Source organism: Solanum verrucosum, unplaced genomic scaffold, assembly GCF_900185275.1.
Source record: "Solanum verrucosum unplaced genomic scaffold, falcon-dt-bn FXZP01000462.1, whole genome shotgun sequence".
In the NCBI taxonomy this organism is placed as follows: Eukaryota; Viridiplantae; Streptophyta; class Magnoliopsida; order Solanales; family Solanaceae; genus Solanum; species Solanum verrucosum.
The window spans coordinates 7,239-21,861 of record NW_026019987.1 but is presented as its reverse complement, the minus strand read 5'-3'; the positions used below and the strand labels follow the sequence as shown (position 1 = coordinate 21,861).

General features: G+C 36.2%; 1 protein-coding gene across 1 annotated transcript; it reads left to right on the top strand.

Annotated features, from left to right (window-relative positions):
• The first annotated feature begins 1,469 nt into the window (after positions 1-1,469).
• On the top strand, positions 1,470-10,493 carry LOC125818524 (abscisic-aldehyde oxidase-like). Its single transcript, XM_049498009.1, has 11 exons — positions 1,470-1,518; positions 2,627-2,789; positions 4,119-5,798; positions 6,448-6,701; positions 6,816-7,025; positions 7,273-7,491; positions 7,566-8,528; positions 8,798-8,887; positions 9,320-9,418; positions 9,584-9,773; positions 10,044-10,493. Exons 2-11 carry the CDS (start codon positions 2,642-2,644, stop codon positions 10,274-10,276), a joined length of 4,086 nt encoding a protein of 1,361 aa, XP_049353966.1. The 5' UTR covers positions 1,470-1,518; positions 2,627-2,641; the 3' UTR covers positions 10,277-10,493.
• Positions 10,494-14,623: the final 4,130 nt, after the last annotated feature.

Genomic DNA, 14,623 nt, shown 5'->3' with positions numbered 1-14,623 from the left:
TCAAACAAAAATGATATGTATAAATCAAACTTTTAAAGAATGATATAAATATATCTTTTTTCAAAGTTCGGTAACATATTTAAATTCTTTCCGTGAAATAAAATGATTTAGTGGGAAGAAAGATAACATCACAACATGTAAGGCACATGTAAATAAGATTTCTCTTTTATCAGTAATCTATAAAAAGATAGAGAGCGTAATTGCCTTAAATTATAATAAGTAGACCTACTATAATTATGACATGATCGGTTTAAATTGATTGAATTTTTTTCAATCATCCTTGAAAATATTTTCTTCAAAATAATCATCACATTTTACATGAGTAATTTCAGTAATTTCGAAAAAGATAAGATTTTTAATAAAAGATATCTGTTGATTTTTTTATATTGAAATTTTCATTAGTTATATTTGCATAGATTGTATAATTACAATTTTGCATTTGAATGTTATTAAAATAATGATTTAAAAAAAAACAATATTTCAACTTTTGAAAGTTATTAATTAGAGGATGTGTTTCGTACCAAAAAAATATAATAATACAAGGCGGAGGTGGGGAATAGAGGAATGAGTGTTACATAAGTATAATTAGAAAGGACACAATTTTTAGAGATAAGTGTCAAAAATACATTGAACTATTCGTTTTTTTTAGTTTCATACCTAAACTATTGAGAGTGTGATTATTATATGACATTCCACATGAAAAAATATATTCTATCTTGAGTCTTTTCTCAAACAACAATGTATTGTTAAATCAAACTTTTAACAAATGATATAAATAAACTTTTTGTCAAAGTTCGATAATATATTTAGGCATTTTCCCTAAATAAAAGGAGTTGGTGGGAAGAAAGATAACATCACAACATGTAAAGCACATGTCAGGGCATAAAAAAGATCTCTCTTTTATCTTTTACCTATAAATAGAGAGAAAGAAGTGTGAAAATAGTATCTTAAATTAGTAATAAGTCCTTTGCCTAATAAATACACTTGTGACCGGAGTGGTTCAAAATGATTGAATCTTTTTCTCCATCATTAAACTTTGAAATATTTTCTTCTTTCTTTCAAAATAACCATCACATTTCACATAATTATGAGCTACATTTTCCCTTTATAATGTAGCATAAAGTTATTTGTATTAAAAGTCAAGTTGTGGGGATACCCCAATTTATATAATTCAAGATTCTTGCTTTTTCTTTTAGTTGTGATATTTTTCAGCTCAGTTGGTAGAAGAAAAGTTGAAAAAGATCACATTTTTGATAAAGGGTATGTGTCAAAGTTAACTGCTTCAGTGTTTCAGCTAGCTAAGAATCTTGATTTAAGAGGCATTTGTGTTAACAAGTAAGCATTTGGACACCCAATTCAAGATTCTAGCTTTTTCTTTCAGTTCTGATATTTTTCATCTGAGTAGGTAGAAAAAAAAGTTGACAAAAGATCACATTTTTGATAGTATGTGTCAAAGTTAACTGCTTTAGTATTTCAGCTATCCAAGAATCTTGATTTAAGAAACACTAGTGTTATAAAGTAAGCATTTGGACACCCAATTCAAGATTCTTGATATTTCTTTCAGTTGTGATATTTTTCAGCTCAGTGTGTAGAAAAAAAGTTGAAAAAGATAAGATTTTTTATAAAGGGTATGTGTCAAGGTTAACTGTTTCAGCTAGCTATGGACTTATACTATTCAAGATTCTTGCTTTTTCTTTCAGCTCTGTTATTTTTCAGCTCAGTAGGTTGAGAAAAAGTTGAAAAAGATGAGATTTTTGATGAAGGGTATGTGTCAAAGTTAACTGCTTCAGTGTTTCAGCTAGCCAAGAATCTTGATTGAAGAAACTTTTAGACATCCAATTCATGATTCTTTTTTTTCCCAGTTCTGGTAAAATTTCAGCTCAGTAGGTAGAAAAAATTTGAAAAAGATAAGATTTTTGATAAAGGGTATGTGTCAAAGTCAACTGCTTTTAGTGTTTCAGCTAGATAAGAATTATGATTCAAGAAGCTTTTGTATTAAAAAGTCAAGCTTTTGGATACCAAATATATATAATTCAAGATTCTTGTTTTTTTTTCCAGCTGGTAATTTTTCAGCTCAGTAAGAGAAAAAAGTTGAAAAAGACTAGATTTTTTATCAAGGGTATGTGTCATTGCTTCAGCTAGCCAAGAATATTGATCTAAGAAGCTTTTGTGTTAAAAAGTCAAGCTTTGGACACCCAATTCAAGATTCTTGTTTTTTTTTTTCCAGTTCTGGTAGTTTTTTAGCTCTGTAAGTAGAAAAAAGTTGAAAAAGACAAGATTAGTGATAAAGGGTATTTTGTATTAAAAAGTCGAGCTTTGGACCCCCAATTCAAGATTTTTGTTTTTTTTCCAGTTCTGGTAATTTTTCAGCTCTGTAAGTATAAAAAAAGTTGAGAAAGACTAGATTATTGGTAAAGGGTATGTGTCAAAGTTAACTGCTTCAGTATTTCAGCTAGCCAAGAATTTTTTATTCAAGAATCTTTTTGTGTTTAAAAGTCAAGTTTTTGGACACCTAATTAAATTCAAGATTCATGTTTCTTCTTTCACTTCTGATATTTTTCAACTGAAAGTAGAAAAAAGACTAATTTTTTTGTGAAAGAGCTAACCATAGAATTTTGATTTTAAGGAGGCTATTGTATTAATGGAGGAAAGACAGAAAAAGGGGAATTTGGTGTTTGCAGTTAATGGAGAGAGGTTTGAGCTGCCATCTGTCGATCCTTCGACAACTTTGCTTGAGTTCTTGCGCTCTGAGACTTGTTTCAAGAGTCCTAAGCTTGGTTGTGGTGAAGGTAATGCTCTTCTTTTCTTTCACCACTCTGTTACATGTATCAACATGTTTTTTATTTTGAACAACCGTGAACCGTGGTGTCCAAGCCCGTTTGTGCGTCTCAACTAGTCTCAGGGGTACCTTGTTATCTCCCACCATCCCACCAACCAACAATGAGTAACTCTGTCTGTCAAGGCTTGGACAAATAAGAAGAAATATCTATTGTTTTTGATTCTGTTGAAATTTGAACCTTGAACCTGAGATCTCATGATCTCAATCTTCCTAGTGTATACTATACGTTTGTTTTTGGTGCTAGTACATAAGGAATGTTAGAATCTTTGGATTTCCTTAAATTGGTTTTCTTATGGCAAATGTTCATGGAATTTGATAAATTCTAGTGTACTTCTCTTATTCACCAGTCATCTGCAGAAAGTTTATGATAACTTACTAGGCTTTCCTTTGATGCTTTTTTACATCTCTGCATTTCTGTGCTCTTTAAGCCTTCTATGTCCATTAAAGGGTGTGATGGAACGGTAAAGATTCTTTCACCTCTAAACAAAAGTCTCGGGTTTCAAGTGTTGGGAGTGGGACACTGTATGCTTAATTGTTTTCAGGCAATGAAATCTTTTATTATGTTAGAGGGGGTTAAAAGTCTCATATTGGTTGAGGAATGGATTGGTGATCTGCTTATATAGACTTGCGCAATCCTCCCCTCATGAGATAGCTTCTTGGGTTGAGTTAAGCCTAGGTGTCATATCTTTACATGGTATCAGGGTAGAGTCAGGTTCATCCCTGTTTGGGCTCCTAGCCCACGCTTCAGTTGGGCTTGGGCGTGAAGGGGGTGCTAGAGTGGATTAAAGTTCCACATTGGTTAGGGAATTGATTGGTGGTCTGCTTATATAGACTTGAGCAACCATCCCTCATGAGCTAGCTTTTGGGGTTGAGTTAGACCTAGGTGCCATATCTTACGTATTATGTGAATTTTTTTTCTTTGGGGTGGGGGGGTTAGAGTCTCGCATTGGTTTATATGGACTTGCACAAACTTCCTCTCATGAGCTAGCTTTTGGGGAACGGATGGTGGTTAGGCTCAAGTGTCATATTTTTACAATAGCAAAAATGAAGTTTAAGGTTCACCATATGTAATTGATTTACATACGAAGCTGTAGAATACACATTAAGTGAGATATCATATTCTTTGTTTGCTGACATCATTTAGACTATGAAATACTGCTTCTTAAGTCTTTTAGAGGGGTATATCTCTTCATCGTCCGTCTATAATCTGATTAAGTATTTGGTAACAAATGCACAATTTTGGTTTCAGAAGGAACATAACTTATTTGTATGGTTACAGGTGGTTGTGGGGCTTGTGTTGTTCTGATCTCAAAGTATGATCCGAAGTTTAAAAAGGTGGAAGATTTTAGTGTAAGTTCGTGCCTTACACTTCTTTGTAGTTTAAACGGTCGTTCAATTACTACAAGTGAAGGCCTTGGGAACACCAGAGATGGTTTTCACTCTATTCATGAAAGGTTTGCCGGTTTCTATGCTTCTCAATGCGGCTTTTGCACTCCTGGCCTTTGTATGTCACTTTTCTCAGCTCTCGTCAACGCCGATAAAGGAAACAAACCCAATCCTCCACCAGGATTCTCTAAGCTAACTTCATCTGAAGCTGAAAATGCCATAGCGGGAAACCTTTGTCGGTGCACTGGCTACCGGCCCATTGCTGATGCCTGCAAATCTTTTGCTGCTGATATTGATATAGAGGATTTGGGGTTCAATTCTTTTTGGAAAAAGGGTGACTCCAAGGAAATGAAAGTAAGTAAATTACCTCCCTATGATCCAACCAAGAGTTTTAGTACATATCCCGAGTTCTTGAAAAGTGAATCCGCCACAAATTTGGACTCCTCAAAGTACCCTTGGTACAGTCCTGTTTCCATTGAGGAGCTATGGAGCTTGTTGAACTTCAATGTGACAGTAAATCGTGCAAGCTTTAAACTCGTCGTTGGTAATACCGGCACAGGTTATTACAAGGAAACTCAGCGATATGATCATTATGTTGATCTCAGGCACATTCCTGAACTCTCAATCATCAAAAGAGATCATACAGGCATTGAAGTTGGAGCAACTGTGACTATCTCTAAATTCATTTCAGTCTTGAAAGAGGAAAGTAATATCAATTTGGGTTCATATGGGAAGTTGGTATCCCAAAAATTGGCTGACCACATGGAGAAGATTGCTACACCATTTGTTAGAAACTCTGCCAGTGTGGGAGGAAATTTGGTTATGGCACAGAAGAATGGTTTTCCTTCTGATATCGCTACATTACTTCTCGGGCTTTCTGCTACTGTTAGCTTGATGACCAGTCATGGACCTGAAAACCTCACATGGGAGGAGTTATTATCAAGACCACCACTAGACTCAAAGACTGTGCTTCTTAGTGTTTGCATCCCATTTAAGAAAGATCAAAGTTCTCACCAAACTCATTCTAGATTTTTGTTTGAAACCTATCGAGCTGCTCCACGACCTCATGGGAATGCATTGGCATATGTAAATGCTGCGTTCCAGGCTGATGTTTCTCACAGCAAGAACGGCGTCCTGATAAACAATATCCATTTGGCGTTTGGTGCGTATGGCACAAAACATGCAAAAAGGGCTAAAAAGGTAGAAGAATGCCTATCCGGGAAAATGTTGAGTGTACATGTTTTGTATGAAGCACTTAAATTAGTCAAACTAGCGGTGGTACCGGAAGATGGCACTTTACACCCTGAGTACAGATCAAGCTTGGCCGTCAGTTATGTTTTTGAGTTTCTTTATCCCTTAACTGATGTTCATTCTTCTATTTCTGGTGGTTTACTTGATGGAATTAATGACATCACAGATGAGGAACCTTCGGAAAGTAGTAATAACGGTTGCATTAGTCAGGGGAAAAAACAAACACTACTATCTTCTTCTAAGCAGGTAGTGGAGTTTAGTACAGAGTACTCTCCAGTAGGTGAACCGTTGAAGAAGATCGGAGCTGCCATGCAAGCTGCTGGTTTGTTATCCCCTTTTAATATTTTATTTCATCTTGTGCATGTTAAGTCCAAAATCTCATACCAACTTTTCCTGTCCTTGACTGCTGGCTTTTTGACATTTAAATTTTAAGGCAGCTATGTTGTTCAGACACTTAAAAAATGTTAGCATCCAACAAGGGTGGACAACATTTTTGGAGGGTCCAAGCAACATAGTTATATTGAAAATGTTATCTGGTATTTAAAGTGAAAATACACAATTAAAGTAATAGCAAGTACAGGAGGGAAAGTCTATAATAAGAGATATGAGATCGAGGAAATAGTTTACTCTGTCTTAACTTTGGATAAAGCATTGCGTTAGGAATCATTCGACACCTCTGGTACAACTATAGGTACCATTCTTTGGGGTGTTAATACATATTTTTGCCGAACTTTGTAGTGTGATTTGGATAAAACATTGTGTAAGGAGACGAAGCTTGAGATTCCGTTTTCAGGTGTTACCAATTGGTCATTCTTCTCCTTTTTTGTTTCCCTTGTTGTCATGTATTCCTCTTGCCATGTTTTTGTTTTTTTTTAAACACAAAATAGTTTATCTGCACACCAGTTTAACTATAACTTTGAGTCTGCAACATTCTGAACTTTAGGTGTGCTGGTTTACATAATATTTTTCAGGTGAAGCTGTTTATGTAGATGATATTCCTTCACCACCAAACTGCTTGAATGGAGCATTTATCTACAGTACAAAACCATTAGCTGGTGTCAAGGGAATCCAGCTTGAGCCTACTCATTTAACAGACACCACCATAATTACTTACAAAGATATCCCAGCAGGAGGGGCAAATGCAGGAGCTGTTACACCGTTTGGCTCCGAGCCCTTATTTGCAGAAGATCTCTCCCGTTGTGCTGGCGACAGAATTGCATTTGTGGTGAGCACTTCAAGTTTCCTTCTTGTGAGATTGTTTTAATGAAATGTTAATTTCTCATGCACTAAGTCCATTGAAATTTTGAACTTGTTTCCTTATGTTGTTGAAACACCATAGGTTGCTGACAGTCAGAGATCTGCTGATGTGGCTGCAACAACAGCCCTCATTGAATACGACACTACAACTGTAGATTCTCCCATTTTAACTGTTGAGGAAGCTGTTGAGAAAGCTAGCTTTATTCAAGTCCCTCCACCTTTTCAGCCTGCACAGATTGGTGATTTCTCAAAAGGAATGGCTGAAGCTGATAAAAAAATTCTCTCTGCTGAGGTACTTTTGTTTTCTCTACTGTTCATATTTGTTTTTTGTTGCTCGGATTCTCCAAAATTATTGCCGTACCCATAGTGGATCCTCCAAAATGCACTATTGGAGGATTCGGCACGCACCTGGTGGCATTTTTGAAGAGACTGAGAACATAGCATTGTTTCAATGGTTTCCTAAATTTGATTCCTGTATGGTGATGTATGCTAAAGGTTCAAACATATTACTTATCATTTCTTTAATAATCATTTTCCAGTTAAGATTGGGTTCCGAGTACCATTTTTATATGGAGACACAGACTGCCCTCGCAATTCCAGATGAAGACAACTGCATGGTTGTTTATACTTCAAGCCAGTGCCCTGAGAATGCACAGAGTGTGATTGCCAGTTGTCTTGGTGTTCCTGCACACAACATCCGCGTAATTACAAGAAGGCTTGGAGGTGCCTTTGGGGGCAAGTTTTCCAAAGCAATGCATGTGAGTATACGAAAAAGAAATAGTAATAATAACAATTCTCCGACACTGATGTTAAAGTTTATGAATAATTTTAGGTTTCCACGGCCTGTGCACTAGCAGCATACAAGTTAAGAAGACCTGTCAGGATATATGTCAACCGGAACAGTGACATGATAATGACAGGAGGACGACACCCGATGAAAGTAACATACAGTGTAGGATTCAAGTCTAGCGGAAAGATCACAGCATTACATCTTGATATATTGATAAATGCTGGGATCACAGATGATATGAGCCCCATCATACCATCATATCTGATGAATACACTAAAAAAATATAATTGGGGTGCCTTATCTTTTGATATACAAGTATGCAAGACAAATCTCACCAGCAAAACGATCATGCGGGGCCCTGGGGAGTTGCAAGGATCTTATATCGCCGAAGCTATAATAGAGCACGTCGCAAGTTTACTGTCGATTGAGGTGGACTCTGTCAGAAATGAGAATGTTCATACATTTGAAAGCCTTAACTTATTCTATGGTAACGTTGTAGCAGAAGGAGAATATACATTGCCTAGTATCATGGATAAGTTGGCAGTGTCGTCGAGCTTTTTCCAACGAAGCAAGATGATAGAACAGTTCAACCAGAAAAACACATGGAAGAAAAGGGGTATTTCTCGTGTGCCAGCTGTGTACAATGCTTCGCAACGACCAACACCAGGAAAAGTCAGTATTCTGCAAGATGGATCAATTGTTGTGGAGGTTGGGGGAGTTGAAGTTGGCCAAGGGCTATGGACAAAGGTTAGACAGATGACTGCCTATGCTTTCAGTTCAATCGAAAGTAGTTGGGCCGAAGACCTTGTGGAGAAAATACGAGTCATACAAGCAGACACCTTAAGTGTAGTGCAAGGTGGGTTAACAGCTGGAAGCACTACATCGGAATCAAGCTGTGCAGCTGTTAAACTTTGCTGTAATATCTTGGTTGAAAGACTGACCCCTCTGAAGAAACAGTTGCAGGAAATAAATGGTTCTGTTGATTGGCCAACGCTGATTCGCCAGGTTTGTTTTCCAACATTTCAACACTGCAAGTCACACTTCTCATAATCAGTACTTTCGGTTTTCTGGATTGGTTTTTGAAATCACTGTGAACTTGTATTCTTAAGATGTTCTCGTTGCAAGAGACGCCTTATCATCAATGATTACCTTGTTCTTATAAACATTTCGCCATATCCAAACATAACTCGTGATGCCAAAGATGCTAAATTTGAATTAGTCAGAAGATAAAATACTCTGAAGGCCTATTTGAAATCATTTTTCTTCTTTTGCAGGCACAAACACAATCAATAAACTTAGCAGCAAATTCTTATTATGTGCCAGAATTCTCGAGGTATTTGACCTTCGGCGCTGCTGTCAGTGAGGTAAACTTGTTACTCCTGTCAGTTTTTCTTGTTCCCTGCCTCAGTCTGCTACTTTAAAGCAGATTCCCCTTTCAATACGTAGAGAAGATCACCAAATTTTGCTGAATTTATTCCAAGAGCTTAGTTCGAATCAGTATATCGAAATATCAATACTGATTGGAATATTAGTACTGATCCGATCAAGCTCTCTTATTGAGAATGCTCGTATATTATGCCTTGAAGAGGACTCGAACCTCCACCCTCTTAAGCATGAGATTTTGAATCTTGTGTGTATCATTTCACCACCAAGATATCTTGACAGTGAATCGTATGCAATGACTATCAATTTTCAATATATGAATACACAACACTCGGCAGGGAACTCCGGTTGTGGATCATTTTGCAGCCAATATATCTTCATATGGATAACTAACAATAGAACTCTTTTTGCAGGTGGAGATAGATGTTCTGACTGGAGAGACTACCATTTTGCAGTCGGATATTATTTACGACTGTGGACAGAGCTTGAATGCAGCTGTTGATTTGGGACAGGTTCTTCCCTTCATCATAGATTCTAGATTTTGTAACTAGAATTCGCTTATACGATTAAGAGATGCATCATGCACTTGAACCGTTATTCAAACTTCAGAACTATCTGATTCATGATCCCAAGATTGTTCATAATTGTGGTGATTGTTTTTCTTTTCCTTGCTACAGATTGAAGGTGCTTTTGTACAAGGAATCGGATTTTTCATGAACGAAGAATATCTTACAAATGTAGATGGGTTAATGGTCTCAAATAGCACTTGGACATACAAGATCCCAACTATTGACACCATACCCCAGAATTTCAATGTTCATCTCGTAAACAGTGGACATCACGAACAACGTGTTCTTTCGTCCAAAAGTATAACTCTTTTCTTCATTTCCTTTAGCTATACCATGTGTCATATGAGTTCTCCATGTTCTTGAGTTCACAGGAACGCAATAACTTTTGTCCAGACTTTGTATAGATATATTGAAAAATCCACTAAATATCTATAAATACTTGTTAGTGAGCTAAGTTATTATTGTATACTAACTTGAGCTCAATGCAGGAACGTATAAACTTCAAATTCTGAATTTGCTTCAGTTCATACAAACCGTTGAATCTTATTATAATTAACTTTTTTTGCAGCATCTGGTGAACCACCGTTGTTTCTGGCAGCTTCGGTCCATTGTGCAACAAGAGCAGCCATTAAAGCAGCACGTGAACAGCTCAAACGTTGGGACAAGCTCGACGAGTCTGTTTCAGAATTCTATCTAGATGTCCCTGCAATATTACCAGTTGTGAAGACACAGTGTGGCCTGGATTATGCAGAGAAGTTCGTAGAAACTTTGCTGGCTCGGAAATCAACGTGCTTCAAATGATACTAAACTATCCAGAATGTTGTCGTACATGTGTTGATTCCTCCAAAAATACACATTACTTTTTGAGGATCTGACATGCACCCGGAGGCATTTTCAAAGAGTCATGATCATGTCTACTACATCTTTAATATTCACCAAATTTCAAGTACATGACTAAAGAGCTATATATGGTCTTAGTCATATAATAAGATGATTTATTTCTTCTAAAATATTGATATATGAGCATTGTAAATATTTCATAACATTTGTGTTTGCTATAATAATAATGATCATTTTATTTTCTGACCTTTTTTAAAAAAACTTTGATCGAAGCTTTTTTGTTGCCTATAAATTGAAAAAGAATAAAAAAAGTCAACTAAATCATGTTAAAAATGGAAACACGGTTCGCACGTAGATAAAAGTTATGTTGTTTGGATTCTTCAGAAAATATGAGTATATGTCGGATTCTTCAAAGGCAATGCGTTCTTGAAAGGATCCATTGCGAATGAGACAATATTTTTGAAGGATTCAAGCAACAATAGTACTAGCTTAACCACATGCACGTGTGTTACATGTGTATGTCGAGTTATGTCATAATTTTTTAAAATAGAATTCATATTATTAAAACAAAATTTCGAGTAAACAGTTATGCATAAAATGAAGAATAAATTACCAGTACATATACCTTTCGTTGTCTTTGAAACAAACAGTACTTAGAAATTAGAATGCACATTATACTAGAAAAATTATTTGATTTCCATTTAAAATATTGGAGCTTCATGAGAAGTTTTTATGAATGAAATTTGCCAAAATTTGTTATTGGAAAATTAATAATAGCAAATCGAATTAAATGAAATATGCCTACATTTGTTGTTCCGACAATAAACTTGAACATTGAATGAAAAATAATAAAATAAAAACTTTATCCCTCAAAATGAATTTTCTAATTATTTCAAATTAGTCTGACCTCAAGATAGATATGGAACTCCGAATGAAAACCAACAAAAAGAAGTATTCTAGTTCATAATAATAGGGATATATAGCATCATAATCATATGTCTACCAGTACATCTTTAATACTGACCAAATTTGAAAATAATACTTATATAGGTCAAGTCACTCAAGTACATGACTAAAGAACTATATTATATAACTTATCTTATAATAAGATGATTTATTTCTTCTATAATATTAAACTTTGTTATAAATTTTCCCAACAAGACTCTCAAGTATATCCTTTGTAATGGCTTCTCATAGCATTCATCAAGCCCAACTTTCATAAATTTTTTGTGATAATCTTCACTATCATCTGGAGTTGTTATTCCCACAATCATCGTAGTAATCCCCATCGATCGAAGCTTTTTTGTTGCCTAGTAATAATAAAAAAAAACATTCAATAAAATAAAAACACATTTCACACATAGATAAACGTTATATTGTTTAGATTTTTCAGAAAATATGCACGTGTGTTACACGTGTATATCGAGTCATGTCATATCATTAAAACAAACATTCGAGTAAATCATTAGACATAAAATTAAGATTAAATTGTAATTAGTTATGAATTAATTACCTCGATACCATCCATAATAGGCATAGTTGAGCTCATTAGGATATGCAAGAAAATGTTGAATGTTATGTAGTATTATTATCATATTGTTTGTTGACTATTTTGAGATAATAAAAGTTTAGTTATTTGGGGACACCCCAATACAATTCCAAGACACTCGGCCGGATGGTTCTTATCACACTTTGGACAAGTTGGGTAGGTTTTGGTGCCTGAAACACTTCATTGAGTCTTAGAGCCTGATGATCCGCCTTTTTGATCATTCCGGAACTTGGAGGATGGAACACTGGCTGATGAAGGTGCTGGAGTTGAAGACTTCTGTTGATACTGCGAGCGATTTCCACCACCTGATTTCTGTTGAATATAGTCATAGTTGCCTGTCCTTGCTTTCTTATTCTCTTTGGCCTGCTCCTTAAGCTTATCACCCTCCACTTGCTGAGCATGAGTCATGAGCCTAGAGATGTTCATATCTTCAAGTAATATGGCATTCCTACACTCTGTTTTCACAAGTCTGACACTCCATATAGAAACTTATTCATCTGAGCCCTAGAATCAGCAATCATGTGAAGAGCATACCTGGAGAGTTGGGTGAACTTGAGTCCATACTCTTGAACTGTCATGTTACCTTGCCTCAAGTTCATAAACTCTTGGGCTTTCGCCTCCCTTAGCTCTCTTGGGAAGAACCTGTCCAGAAAGGTTTCACTGAAGCAAGCCCAAGTGATAGGAGTTGCATTTGTACCTATGTTCTCTTTCTACTGAGTATACCAGATATGAGCCACATCCTTGAGTTGGTACGATGCTAACTCAACCCGATCATTCTCAGTTCCTTGTATCACTTCAAAGATCTTCTTGACCTCATCAATGAAGTTTTGGGGATCCTCACCGACTTGCGATCCTAAGAACTCTGGCGGATTCATCATAACAAAATCCCGCACTCTAGCTGTAGCTGATCCAACATTTGTATTTGCCTGACCTAGAACCCGCTGATTGTTCTAATTGGCCATATTTTGAGCCAATATCTGAATGGTGTTCCGGAACTCTGCATGCGAAACTTTTTTATCTGGGACTAGAGGAGCTGCGTTTGCGTTCCTGGCATTCGCATTCCTGGTGTTAGCTCTATGAGGAGGCATGATCTGAAACGTATAACGTCGAGTTAGAACGGAATTAGATCATACTTTACGCACGATAAGAGTAACAAGAAAATGAAGATTTTTCCTAAAACACTTTGTAGTCTCCCTCTCATTAGATGTGGTGCGCACTATACGCCCATGAAAAAGACTCTACCTAGCGTTGCCTTTCAGACATCCTAGGACACTTAAACCTAATGCTTTGATATCAAGTTTGTCACTCCCCGAGCTACCCCCTGGACACGAACACAGGACCTAGGATCACAAGTGACCCTAAGCTAACCCTGCTGGCATGACATGAGCATACTAAAAATAATAATAACTGATGCGGAAGCTAATTATAAGCAAATATGAAATAATGGGGAATACTCATATACTAAAACTTAATATATCAAATCTGAGAGTTTAATACAAAAGAAATATCAAACTCAAATACTAAGCTGAATCTAACTATGTCTGAAAATATCCTCTAACTGACTAGAAGTGTTGGGACATGCCCCAGCTAAATCTAGCAAAACTGAAACTAAAGATTGAAAACTGAAAGATAACACGACTATTATCCTCGAAGAATGAGGACTCACCACTAATGTTGCTGAATTGGAGATCGTGAACCGATCTAAGCGTGATCTGGATGCTGAGGACCTGGACCTACATCACGAGAAGATGTAGCGCATAGTATGCGTCAGTTCTTGAAAGGTACTACATGCATAATAGAGTAAAGTTGAAATAAACATATAATTAAACGAATAATAAAGCAAAAGTATAATCTGAACATGATATAGATATTGAATACTGAGCTAACTGAATGCAATGACCAATTTATAACATGCTAAGACTGAATACTGACTGTACTGAAATATGGTCAATGCAATGGAATCTGACTAAACTGTGGGAGCTACTAATAATCGACAATAAAACCACATGAGCTAAATGTGGAGTCCGATGTATACGCCCCATCGAGAGGACCCAATACACCTGGCCAAAGGTGTAGAGGCATACTGGTATGATCACTAAAATGATGCGCACAGAGGGGACTTACAACCTACGTGGCTCGTAGTTCTGGGACTATATGGATAGCTGACCCTAGTCCAACTAGGTATTATGCTACTCCCAATAGATTTAATGATTAACACATTATGACTAATTTATTGTGATATACAGGATAGCTCAAAACTGACATGCAACTGAGAATGCACATTAATAAACTGATAATGACACATTAAAAAACTGAGACATGTATATTTGAAATATCTGGCCTAGCATGTGCAATTCAGAAACTAAAGAACTACATAGTTAGGGCTCTGAAATTCATGTAATAATCTGAATAATAACATGATAATCTGATTTGGAACATTTAGATAACTAATTCATGATAATCTACTAAAGTTATAGAAAACCCTAGGTCTAGTCATAATAAGGGAATCAAGAATCTGACTGAAAACTAGGGACCTAATGGGGGGAAAGGAACCCACTAGTGAAATCCCACATACCTAGCAACGAATTTCACGGAGAAATCTTTCGATTTCGGGGTTGGAACTGATGGAACCTTGTTGCGTTCTTGAACTAGGGTTTTTGACCTCTCTTCTCCTCTTACGGTTTAATTTTTTCTAAGTTTTGATGAATGATGTGACTTAGGTAAGTTCTAGTTATGTTTCTAGGCTTAAACTGACTAAA